The sequence below is a fragment of the Phocoena phocoena genome, chromosome 14 (assembly GCF_963924675.1).
Source record: "Phocoena phocoena chromosome 14, mPhoPho1.1, whole genome shotgun sequence".
NCBI lineage: Eukaryota > Metazoa > Chordata > Mammalia > Artiodactyla > Phocoenidae > Phocoena > Phocoena phocoena.
This window is the reverse complement of record NC_089232.1, coordinates 82,595,840-82,609,110: the sequence shown is the minus strand read 5'-3', so window position 1 is coordinate 82,609,110 and position 13,271 is coordinate 82,595,840. Positions and strand designations below refer to the sequence as shown.

The following is a 13,271-nucleotide window of genomic DNA, read 5'->3' as shown; positions in this document are numbered from 1 at the left end:
AAATACTAAATTTTCATCCCTTTTGTTTTTTACCTTAATATCCTACTACGACCCACAGGCAAAGCAAGAATGTCAGTGAGTTTAGTCATGTCTCCCACCCCCAAATTGTGGCTTCCTGTTACCATGGTTACCCTGAAAACAACTGCTCCCAGATTTTCCTGGGTTTCAGGTAAATGAGTTCTTTTTCAGCAGATCTTGAAAGGGTAAACTTCCAGAGTTGCCTGACATGTAGGAAAGGCACAGAAGATTCACACTCTCACAAGGATTTATCAAGTGCCTACTCGGGTCTAGGTACTGATCCAGGAGCTAGGGGTAAATAATGCAAGACAAAAACAGCAGATAACCTAAAAAGAAATTCACTCCACGGAATCAGAATACTGAAAACAAGCAGTCTTCCCTCTACTTCTGAGTAGGACTCCAAATAAAAATCTACGCGTGACGGCTACGTAAAAAGCGAGGTTGCACACATTGCTGTTGGAAGGTAAAATGAAGAAGCCTCTTTGGAAAGCAGTGCGGCAGTTTCTCAGGTTAAACACAACGTTACCAAGGGACCAACAATCCCACTCCTAGGTACGCAGCCGGGAGAAATGAAAACATATGTCCATGCAAACACATACACAAATGTTCACAGTACCATTATCTGTGATAGGCAAAAACTGGAAACAACATAAATATCCTTCAACTGATAAATGGATAAATAAAATGTGGTATATCCATACCCTGGAATATTATTTGGCAATAAAAACTAATGAAGTACTGACACATACTACAACATGGATGAACATGTAAAACATTATGCCAAGTAAAAGCAGTTGGACAAAACACCACATACTATATGATTCCATTTGTATGAAATGTCAGGGACTTCCCTGGTGGTCCAGTGGTTAAGAGTCTGCCTTCCAATGCAGGGGACGTGGGTTCGATCCCCGGTCGGGGAACTAAGATCCCACATGCCGCGGGGCAACTAAGCCTGTGCGCCACAACTACTGAGCCCCCATGCTCTGGAGCCCATGCACCTCGACTGGAGAGAAGCCCGCATGCCCCAAATAAGACCAGACGCAGCCAAATAATAAATAAACAAACATTAAGGGAAAAAAGAAATGTCAGAATAGGCAAATCTATAGAGATAGAGAATAGATTAGTGGATGCCCAGGGATGGGACGGGGTAAATGGGGGTGAATACCAACGGGGTAAGGAATTTTGTTTGGGGGTAATGAAAATGCTTTAAAACTGACTGCGGTGGTGGTCGCAGAGCCCTGTGAATAGGCTAAAAACCAACGACTTACACACTTTAAGTACGTGACCTGTATGTTATACAAACTACATTTCAAGAAAGTTGTTATGAAAAAAAAAAGTGAGGTTGGTAGGTAAAGAAAATGTCTTCAAAAGGTATTAAGCCTATTACTAGATTCTTTGTCTACCAACGTCTCTTTTGTTAGTCAGAACCAGAATTTCTAGGTGCTCCTGGATCTAGGTTGAAGGGTTTGATCATCATTTGGCTTCCCAGATATTTGTGAGAAACTGCTGAAATAAAGATGAACAGGCACATCTCCATTCCAGAAACAAGTCAGCCTGTCTATCAATATCCTCCCCACCTTTTCCCCCTTCTTCCGTCTGAAAAACCACATTTTTCAAACGGGAAGGTGGGGGCTAGAGAAGTACAGGGTGCAGAGCTGGTACCGCCCCTGACCTAATGCCTCACCTGTCTTGCTCGGGCCCTCCTCCTCCCCACCTTTCCTTGGCTCCCCAGGCCTTTAGGCTCTTCTTACAAGGTCATCTACTCTGATTGGCTATCGATCCAAGTCCTGTACATCAATACTCAGCCTAGAAATTCTCAAAGCAGAGACTTGGGTGACTTAGAGCTCATACACGTTTTGGGCTTATATACCCAGCTAGTTCCTTACTTAGACACTTGACAACTGAAACTGTTCAAATAATACCATTTCTTTTAAGGTTGATTTTTTAATTGTGGTAAAATATATATAACATAAAAATCACCATGTTGGGCTTCCCTGGTGGCGCAGTGGTTGAGAGTCCGCCTGCCGATGCAGGGGACACGGGTTCGTGCCCCGGTCCGGGAAGATCCCACATGCCGCGGAGCGGCTGGGCCCGTGAGCCATGGCCGCTGGGCCTGCGCATCTGGAGCCTGTGCTCCGCAACGGGAGAGGCCACGACAGTGAGAGGCCCACGTACCACAAAAAAAAAAAAAAAAAAAAAAAAATCACCATGTTAACCATTTTTCAGTGAACAGTTCAGTGGATATTCACACCATTGTGCAACCATTACCACTGTCCATTTCTAGAACTTTCTTATCATTCTAAATTGAAACTCTGTATCTCATTAAGCAATGTCTCCCCACCCCTCAACCACTGGCAACCACCATTCTACTTTCTGTCTCTATGTATTCGACTATCCTAGAATACCACTCTTTCTGATCTCTCAGTTTTCCTACAAAAGGCTTAAAATTCCTGGCAAATTTTCCAAGTGACCTTTTTAATAATCAGGTAAACTACAATGAGGGTAAACATAACTGAAATTCTAACTTTTAAAAATAACTTTCTGTTAAAGAAGCTGCTACCTCTTAATTACCACCGTAATTTAAGAGTGTGGCTTCTGCAGTATAAAAGTGCTCCAACGTATATATTTACCAATACTCATGGGGCCACACCCTGCACCTTATATTGTATGTAAACTATACCTCAAAAAATTGTTAAAAATGATCACAGTAAAGACCAGTGTATTTCCCCTCAGGCCTTGTGGTGCTTCCCTCACATTAACTCCAAAGATCCAAACGCCACCTTTAGGGCAAGGAGAAAAGCAAGGCTGGGACAACTCGACGAACCTTCACTGAAGGCTGTGCTACTCACTTCATCAGCTTCTGCTTTGTGGCAGAATCTCTGAAGCTTCTGAATTCTTCGCCTGCTTTGATCTCGTAAAACTGGGGCTTGAGGACTGTCTGCCGGTCCTCCCTGAGCCGTTCCTGCCGCTTCACTTTTTCCTCCTGTTGGAGAAGTCGGCGCTGTCTCCTGACCTCTGCAACCCAGTCTTTGTCATCATCCGAACTCTCAGAACTTTCTGCATCACTTGGTTTTCCTTCCGGTTCTTCCTCCTCTTCCTGAAAATAAAAATAGTAAGAAGCAGCTCCTCTCCCCCAACCCAAAACACTGACCCACTATTTTCTTTTAAATAGCATTAGCCCATCAGAGTACGTGACCCTGCATGCATCGGAAAAAACATCTTTAATTAAATAAGATATATTCCTAAGCTGAAGGTCAAACAAATTACAGCTCAAGTTTGTTCAAAGACTCTTCCAACCTACACAGAGAACTTTATTTTAAACAAACAGGAGCAAATTCTAAATGATAAAGAGTACGTTACCTTTTCATGAGGTTCCTGTTGCTCTAAGAGTCTTAGTTTCTTCTTCCTTTTTTCACTAATTTTGGAAACAAGTGGATTCAAAAGCCTAAATTCTTCACTCTCTTCGTCTACTTGGAAGTCAGGGTTCTCAAACATAACTTTAAATCGATCATCGGTGAGAATATTAGGAAGGCTCTATAAGAAAAAGAATGTCAAAATTTAAAGTTAATACTGTAATAAAATCTGACCAGAAAGATGGCTTAAAAACATTTTACTCGATAATAAATTAATAAGCTACATAAAGCACAACTTATTAAATTATTATGAAATTGTTAAAAGAATCAGTTTCCAGAACTTTCTAACTGCTTATCTCTTACCCACAATCAAATTCGATTCACCCATTTCACAGAAAATATGTATTAGTTGGCCGATGCACACAATGAGCTAAGACTGAGTCTTCTGGCCTAACTTTACGCTTAATACATTAGAAAGAATTTTCTTCAATTAACATTTTTTGGTGCAAAAACAGTTTTCAAGAAAATACATGTTTTTGAAACGTGGCTTTTTAAGCATAGCTACTATACTGAATGAAAATTAGTGAGACTTTCAACTTCATATTCTAACACCGGGAGAGGAAGTTGCATCAATCGTAAGTCAAGAATGAACAAGGTGGGGAGCTGGTGATGTAAGTTAACTGACTCTGAGTTATTCGGAAACCTAAGGCATATTTCCTTCCCTCAGAGGACAGCCTCATCGATCTTTTTCTCCTAGGCCATTTAATTGTTCTCAAAGGATATAATGTGAGACGCTACGATTCTGACATAATAAAACTTTACTGTTGAGACCCATTTGGGATAGCTCAGGACTGACACTGCATTCCCTTTTATTTATACCACTCTGAACAGAAACATTTTCTAGAAGGTACTGTAAATTTATCTGTTCACGTAGACAGATGATAATCTTATACACTCAGGGCTCTCCTATTGTTCCTTATCTGCAATAGGCTTGGAAACAAGATAAATTAACCTACTTAACATGGTTTGTAAAGTAAACAGCCTAAGCACAGGCTGGAAAAAATGAACCTGTTTGTGGTAAACTATGGCTCTACTTTAACACACTTTATTTTACTGGCTGCTTCTCCACTATTGGGAGTAAATAAGGTTGTAAGTAGTTGAGCTCAGAATGTTGTATAGCTGAGCTACACAAAAAATTGGTAAACCATGAGACATTAAGGAACTTGGGCTATTTATTACCTGTGTGTACCTAAAATCTGATAAACCCTTACTAAAATTCTATGATATACTGAATATATATTTGAGATATATCGAAGTCTTCCCTGACTAAGTATCATTTCCAAGACAGATTTAGGTTCAAGGAAAAAACAAAGATAGTAAGTTCTAGTTCCTGATCCCAAGGCATTCACAAGCTAATGAGCAAAAAACAAACAAACCTCTATGCTACAAGGCACCTTAAAAAGGATGCTACACAGAGCTGGAAGTGCTCTAGGAGCAGAGAGGTAAAAAGTAACTCCAATAAGGTACACCTCAGAAGGGTTCACAGGGGATATGCATCGGGGAGGAAGCTTAGAAGATGGGGAGTTTTCAACAGATAGAAATTTGGGAAGAACATTTCCAGACAACTGAGGAGTGGTAAACAGTCTGATAATGCAAGGATAATGGCAAAATTTGAAAAAGCAATTCCTGATCAGGCCAGATTGTAAAGGATTTTAAATACCGTGACATTATTCTGCAGGTAAGGGGAAACTATTAGGGAAGAAGAGGATAAGGAGGAAAGATACAGACAGAAAAGTGCGTCAAGAATCTCAGATGACAGGGCTTCCCTGGTGGCACAGTGGTTAAGAATCCGCCTGCCAATGCAGGGGACACGGGTTCGAGCCCTGGTCTGGGAAGGTCCCAAATGCCGCGGAGCAACTAAGCCCACGCGCCACAACTGCTGAGCCTGTGCTCTAGAGCCCACGAGCCACAACTACTGAGCCCGCGCGCCGCAACTACTGAAGCCCATGCACCTAGAGCCCGTGCTCCACAACAAGAGAAGCTACCGCAATGAGAATCCCACGCACTGCAACGAAGAGTAGCCCGTGCTCGCCGCAACTAGAGAAAGCCCGCACGCAGCAACAAAGACCAAATGCAGCCCAAAATAATAAATAAATAAATTAATTAAAAAAAAAAAGAATCTCAGATGACAAAAAGAAGCCTGCTTTGCGATTCCGCAGCGGCGTGCTACATGTGGGCTGTTGAGGGAGAAACCAGAGTCATGAGGAAGACGAAGAGGCCTCTTGAGGAAACTGGGAAAAGAGACAGGGCCTGAATTAGGGCAACTGCAATCTAAGGGTGTTTTAGGAAAGGATGATAGTGAGATACACTTCTAAGTTCGAACTGATAGATACAGCTACAGATGAGATGGGAGGAGGAAGACTGAAAAAGAGGGCTAAAAATTTTTCTCAAGGGTCTAGCTTAAGTCACTAGAAAGCTGGTGATACAGTAAGTCAGGATCCATCACTGGAGATGATCAGAAGAAGAGGCATAGGGTGGAATAAAGGACAAGAAATTATGTACCAAGAAACCAAGACATCCCCCAGTAGCTAAGTAGTAAGTACACCGTGGTACATTCAAGCAACTGAGTATTACTTAGTGCTAAAAAGAAGTAAGGTTTTCAGCCACAAAAAGACATGGAGGGACCCTAAATGCATATTACTAAGCAGAAAGAAGCCAATATGAAAAGGCTACGATCCCAACCATATGACCCTGTAGAAAAGGTAAAACAATGGAGACGGTAAAAAGATCAGTGGTTGCCAGGGCTCAGGAGGAAGGGGTGAACAGGTGGAGCACAGAGGATTTGAGGGGATGTGAAAATATTCTGATGTTCTAATAGTGGATACGTGTCACTATACATTTGTCCAAAACCGTGGAATGAACAACCCCAAGAGTAAACCCTAATGTAAACTGTGGGCTTCTGGGGATTATGATGTATCAATGTAGGTCCATCGATTGTAACAAATGTTCCCTCTGGTGGGAGATATTAATGGGGGGAGGGGGGATTACGCACGTGTCCGGGCAGGGGTATATGGGAAATCTCTGTACCCTCCTCTTGATTTCGCTGTGAACGTAAAACTGTTCTAAAGTAAAAACTGTCTTAAAAAAATATCCAGTGCATGAGAAAAGTTAAAGAAATTATGTTCCATATGTATATGTATAACTGATTCACTTTGTTATAAAGCAGAAACTAACACAACATTGTAAAGCAATTATACTCCAATAAAGATGTTAAAAAAATAAATAAAAAATAAAGTCCAATTGTTTGAAGATCAAAAAAAGAAATTATGTTCCATTTAAGGCTGGTTAACTCAGTCTACGGCTCAAGGAGAACATCATCTGGATTCTGACGGACACCATTAGGTGCCTAATATCAAGGCACCAGGACTCAGGAGAGAAGAGGGGGATAATCTGGATAAATTTTAGAGTTACCTGTAAACACAGGATACATAGTACTGTCAAAGACCACATGAATAGCTATTGGCCTGTTACACATTTTCAGGTTTCATGTATATATATGTAAATCCCAAGGGAAATCTTTTCTTTTTCATCTTACTGTATTATTAAATAATCACATTTAACAAATAACTGAGAAATGTGTTAAAAAAGGATATGTTGGCTAGTATTCTTTTTTCCCTTAATTTAAAACAAATAAGTTGCATTGCCTAAAGTATGCCTTAGAAGAATATAAAATACAAACTCTTCTAACCCAGCTGTAAAAATATTTCCATCAGAGTTTCCTAGTCTGTTTGTTTTCACAGCTGTCTTAAAAAAAAAAAAAAGAAGTAGGATGAGATGTAGTTAGTGATGTTCTGCAGTAGTTCACGAGCGTCTGGCTAGCGATCTGCCCTATAAATAAACATGTACATATGCCGAACACTTGCCACTGGAATTTAGGAAACATCTTAAAGTACTGTTCATACCACAGCCCTGCCTCAAAGAAGCCCTGCCTCTATGTGTAGACCTGAGTAGCACGCTTATTATCAATATTTTGTCCCAACACAGTGACATATATGAGAAACACTTCACATTTAAAACAGGTTAATTCTTTCAATGCTATGATATCTATGAAATTAAGGTGATGCAGACTTCTGAGTAAAGACGGTGGTTTGAACGTGAGCATCTTCTAATCTCTGCTAAAACCCCACTAACACAATAGAAAAGGGGCTTTAAAAAGACACAAATCCTTAAGGATGAGAAGGATAGGAAAGGAAACAGGAGCGATGAGGTTGCAGAAGCAAGAAAGGAAGGTCTAGCACCCGCGGTCTCCAAATGGAGGGAGGCTTCTCTGGAGGGGAGGACGTGGCCAGCTGGGGCCACAGCATGGGGAGGCAAGGGGAGCACCTGGCACCAGGGGGGTGTAGGCGAGGGGCTGAGGTGCCACCCACCCCGACACCCCAAGCCCTCCTGATGGTAGCTCTCAGTCCTCAGAACGTTGGTAGCCAGGCCACCACCCTCCAATCAGGAGACTCGGAGCGGCGGAGAGAAAGGCTGAACGATGATGCCACTTGGCGCTTCCCCAAATAAACAGTTTGGCCAGGTCAGCACACAGGACTGATGAGCCCTGTCTCCACCTCAGAGCCTCCCGTCAGCTTTTCAAATCTTTCACTCTTCAATTTGAACAAATGACCATGAATCACAGCAGGGAAAGACTACTTAAAATTTTTTTTAAGAAAATTTCCCAGTACTGTACAACCTAAGTTCCTGGATTGAAAGAATAAAGCTGAAAGAATAAATGAATTAATTCTTAATTAGAATTAATACCACCAAATTAATTAATACCAAATACCACCAATTAATACTACCAAATTTCTAAGTTTGGATAAGGTCCAGATGTTTCGCGACATTATGAGGTGGGTCACTTGCCACTGCAGATCCAACATCAACTGAAAGGTAAACATCTTAGACTTTAATTATGTTATCAGTGATAGTGATATCTGGGAACATATTTCACCGTCGGCCTCCATGAAATTTCAGCCAGAGCCAAAGCAGAACATAACTGCACCATGCTGACTTTCAAATCAGAAGTTATCAGAGCTATTAAAGCTCCTGCGGGTTTAAAGAGCTGAACTGCTGATGGATTTAACAATTCCTTCAAGTCTTCTTTACAATTATAATGAAGAAGTCTTTCCTTAATTCACGAATGGTTTTTAAGGTCTTGTTTTTGGGAGGGGGTGGGGGAAACCACACCACGCGGCCTGTGGGATCTTAGTTCCCCGACCAGGGGTCGAACCCAGGCCCTGGCAGTGAAAGTGCGAAGTCCTAACCACTAGACCGCCAGGGAATCCCCCAGGTCATTTTAATTCGATAAAACTCTTAAGCAAATCACACAAACTGTCTAATAACAGGCTCAGATTTTTAGATGACTATATTCAAGTATTTCTGGAAAGAAAGTGAGCTCTGGTAATGGAGCCTGACTTGGGTCAGCAAGCCACGAAGAGCGGATGAGCACGCTGTACCAACGCCACTCGCCGGCAGGGTTCTACAGTTCACACAGCTACAGACACCGCGCTTCCAGCTTCCAACAGCTGAAGGGAAACTGCTTGATGGAAGAAGATAAGAATTTCCAAGGTTCCTCCTCTTTGCACTTGCAGTAGAAATAGCACATAGTCTGATGATTCTTTACAGGATAACCCTATAAATGTTTTGACTAAAACTGTTTTACAGGCACAGACAACCATGATTTTCCCATTGACTCTACAGATCACTTTGCATGTTTGCAGCTCCCAGGGTCGTTGTTACCATCCTGCACTAACGTGCACAGCAAGGGCCGCCTGTGTTCTCCATCTCTTCCGGCCGTCCCTAACCTCAACGAAAGTCTGTGAGGCAGACGGGGGCATGGTGAGAAAAGGGCGCTTCCCCCACATCTCCACAGTCATCAGGCCTTTAAAAAGGATCCTGAACTGTGTATGCTGTGCTCACAAAGTATCAATATTAAATTTTAAGTGCCCTACTCTCTATAACATTAAATGTAATAAAGACTCATAAGCATAAAACATAGAAAAGAATACATCTGCAGCCTAAATTAGCTTCACTCCCTCCCTACTGAAACTTTAGGGCATGTAAATCCAAAGATCACTTCCATTAAGCTTGCAGAAGGACATATAAAGCTGAAAGTTACCTCCCTAACCATCCTCAGGCTGGGCTAACAAGACAATCAATGTGGGGACTTCCCTGGTGGCGCAGTGGTTAAGAATCCGCCTGTCAATACAGGGGACACGGGTTCGATCCCTGGTCCGGGAAGATCCCACGTGCCGCAGGGCAACTAAGCCCATGCACCACAACTACTGAGCCTGTGCTCTAGAGCCCGTGAGCCACAACTACTGAGCTTGTGTGCCGCAACTACTGAAGCCCGCGCGCCTAGAGCCCACGCTCCGCAACAAGAGAAGCCACTGCAATGAGAAGCCCACACGCTGCAATGAAGAGTAGCCCCCGCTCACCACGACTAGAGAAAGCCCGTGCGCAGCAACGAAGATCCAACACATATATAAATAAATATAAATAAATTTATTAAAGAAAGAAAGAGAAAGAAAGGAAGGAAGGAAGGAAGAAAGAAAGGAGAAAGAAAGGAAGGAAGGAAGGAAGAAAGAAAGGAGAAAGGAAGAAAGAAAATAAATCAATGTGAATACTCTGAGGAGAAAGTCAAGGTACAGGAAGCACTTACATTTTAAACATTTTAAGATATACATATATACTTAATACACTGATGTAAAGCAGGAAGGTGCACAGCCATAGCATATAGATGTATAAATTCATGTAACAAGTTTAAGTCATTGTTTCAACATTGGTATACTATTCATGTAATCAAAGTAGAAATGTAAAAGTCATCTGTGTACTTACTTGTGTGTGTGGGGGTGGGATGAACTGGGAGATTGGGATTGATTCATGTACACTAATATGTATAAAATAGATAACTAATAAGAACCTGCTGTATAGCACAGGCAACTCCACTTCCATGTACAGCAGAAACTAACACAACGCTGTAAAACAACTATACCCCAATAAAAAATAAATTTAAAAGAATTGGAAAAAGAAGGGAAAAAAAACAGCATATTAAAAGAAGCTAACAGACCAGGATAAGAGGATGCAGAAAGAATGAGGAGGCCAAGGATGACGGAGGGAACAGTGAGAGTGAACCCGTTCATGGCACTGGGAACACCCCTCGCTGGTCCTATTCCTGCATCTTAGAGAAGAACAAGCTATGACCCAGTGAAGCTGAGGATCACCCATGATGACACAACTAGTTAGCAAGGGGGCCAGACTCAAGACCCTTTAGTTGCAGTCCCTTGACGTCACTGAAGAGAATGGTACAAAAATTAACACATGAAGAGCTCACTTATCTCCCGTTCACTCACCTGGCTAAAAACTAGAGAGAGAACCGAGAAAGAATAAACAAGCAAACAATCCCCTACTGAGAGCTCAACACAGCTGGCCCAGATACGAGGTTCGGCCATCTATCTTCTCAGGCAGGTCCTGCAGGCTTGCAGGAGAGATCGGATCTTTATACCTCATTCCAGAGAACAGCCCATCCTGGTAATCTGCCTGCCTGATCTAAGCAGGTGAGAAAACAGCACTGGGGAGGAACGAGGAAGCCTTCGCATATCCGGGAAAATTAGAAAAATCTCCTCCTGTCTTGACAACATCAGCTAAATGAAGCATTGACCCTCACTTAGTTTACAATCGATCTTTCTCTATTTTACATTAGGAAAGGAACGTAGAGAGCAGTATTCATAGGAGTGCACAGTCCCAATGATGCCCAGTCTAAATGAAAACTGGTTACTTGTGAAGTTATAAACAAACCTAGTTAGTACAGAGAAAAACAATAAACAAACTCAATATTGAACAATAAAAGGATTACTTAAGATACATGCACAAGATAAAATACGCAGCTCTCAAAAATATTTACAAAAGAATTTTTAATAAAAATGGGAAGCTATGTGTGTTATTTTATAGAACCAGGATAAATATTTTATATATACAGTAGTATCCTGCTATTATAGTTTATAATTTTAAGATAAATAAGACAGGAAGGAAATTCACTAAAATATTAATGATGCCTTTGGATAGAATTATATGGGTGACTTTCTTCTTTATATTCTTTTCTACAAACTTCTCATATTGAGCACATACTATCTTAAAAGCAAGGAAAATAGAAAACTAAATGCATTTTTAAAGTAAAAAGAAAAAAGATACAAGTTACTGTCAAGAAAATGGAGAAACAATTTATCAGTATTTTCTCTGCCTTATAAAATCTTACCTTAACCTTCTTTTTCCATGTAGATCTTTGCTTTTCCTCCTCTTCCTCAATTAATTTAAGTGCCAGCTCTTTGTTAACTTTTGGCAATTTCTAGTAGAGGTGAAAAAAAAAACTGTACTGAAACACCTACAATTTAGCTTTAAAGGTTAAAGCGAAAAGCAGGGACAGGAGGACTCCACATCCTAGCCTGACGTGTGGCCAATATACACACACTCACTGCTTTTAAAACCTTAACAAATAATCTGGAAAAAGGAAAAACCTGTCACTAGTCTTTTGCACCGAGAGTGTGTGCATGTGTTTTAAACAATGTCCAGTTAGAAATGATTGTATCACTTGGTGGCTGACCTCAGTCGGAAGGCAGAAGGAGATGGGGTTTGTGCTTCCCCTCTGCTTGCCGTTGGCGTGACGTCACCCATCAACGCTTCTTTGTCCTGGCAACAACAGGTGGCTCCAGCAGAGCAGGGGGTCCACTTTGTGGTTCTCCCACGCTCCCGGAACAGCCTCATCCTACCTCGGGAACCCCAGCGCCAGCTGTCAGCCCTCCACGGAGGTCTGAGTCCCAGCTCTCAGGCCTGCCTCTCTCCCGCCGCCCAGCCCTGGAGTGTTAGCTGCTCCCTGAAGCCACGGCCTCTCTTATCAATACCTCAGTATTTTTGCCTTTTCAGTTCTCTAATACCTGGGTAACAATTCTTTAGAGTAAATTCCCTCTGTTAATAGAATTAGTGTGGACTGATTCCTGTCTGGGCCCTGGAACAGTCTAATGACCATTTCCCATGATCCAAGCAGCTAGCCTAAGACACTCCCAAATGTCAGAAAGAAATGGGGATTAGCAAAGCACCAACACTCCAAAATCTAAATCCCTATCTGAAAACAGCATCATGTTTTCCTGGTAGGACTGACACTCTCAGCTCACCTGGCATTATTTTCCCACAACACCATTACCATAGAGTCTATAATGATAAAACTGTAAAGAGTATCCACCCTCGCAACAAATAAAATATACCAGAAATATTAGTAAAAGATGTAGACTAAGGATGGAAGAACTAAGAAATGGATGGCAGGTTTCTTTGAATAATAAATAAAATACAAATGAAGTACCTTTCTCTAGTAGATTCAATGCTGACTACAATATTTACCTTTAATTGGACTCTCTGTGCTCGTGTTTCTTCTATCTTCTGTCGGATCTTATCTTTCCTGTATTCTTCAAAAGCAAATGGATTTACCATCAATTTCACCTTTTCAAAGTGGAAAAAAATTAAAAATAAGAGAATTGTATTTAGCAGCATGTCTCATATACAGCATGACTGTCATGCCGAAGAACAGGGAGATCGCTTACACATCTGAAGTATGTTTTATAAAAACGAAAGTAAGTAGAGAAGAAATGGCTGCAGAGTGCTTTCATTTATCACCTAAAATAACTGTAGTTTTGTACTCACCCTGTGGTAGAGTCTTATATCCATGAAAAATCCATGCATATATGCCCGGAGAAAAGGTGATCCAATGAGATGGGTGAGCCCTGGGTAAAGTTAATCAAAAGAGGGCAGATCTTCATGAAATCTTGATTAAAATTCAATGATCTTTCATGACAACAATTTGATTATAAG

At 41.4% G+C, this 13,271-nt stretch overlaps 1 protein-coding gene across 3 annotated transcripts in view; it reads right to left on the bottom strand.

The window, feature by feature from the left end:
• NOL10 (nucleolar protein 10) overlaps window positions 1–13,271 on the bottom strand; it is a 92,214-nt gene that overhangs the window by 13,239 nt on the left and 65,704 nt on the right. For all 3 annotated transcript variants that reach the window (XM_065890966.1, XM_065890968.1, XM_065890967.1), the window contains 5 exons: window positions 13,104–13,183; window positions 12,804–12,902; window positions 11,668–11,757; window positions 3,379–3,552; window positions 2,868–3,115 (listed from right to left, as the gene is read on the bottom strand). In XM_065890966.1, coding sequence (XP_065747038.1) covers window positions 2,868–3,115; window positions 3,379–3,552; window positions 11,668–11,757; window positions 12,804–12,902; window positions 13,104–13,183 — 691 coding nt within the window. The remainder of the gene's footprint in view (window positions 1–2,867; window positions 3,116–3,378; window positions 3,553–11,667; window positions 11,758–12,803; window positions 12,903–13,103; window positions 13,184–13,271) is intronic.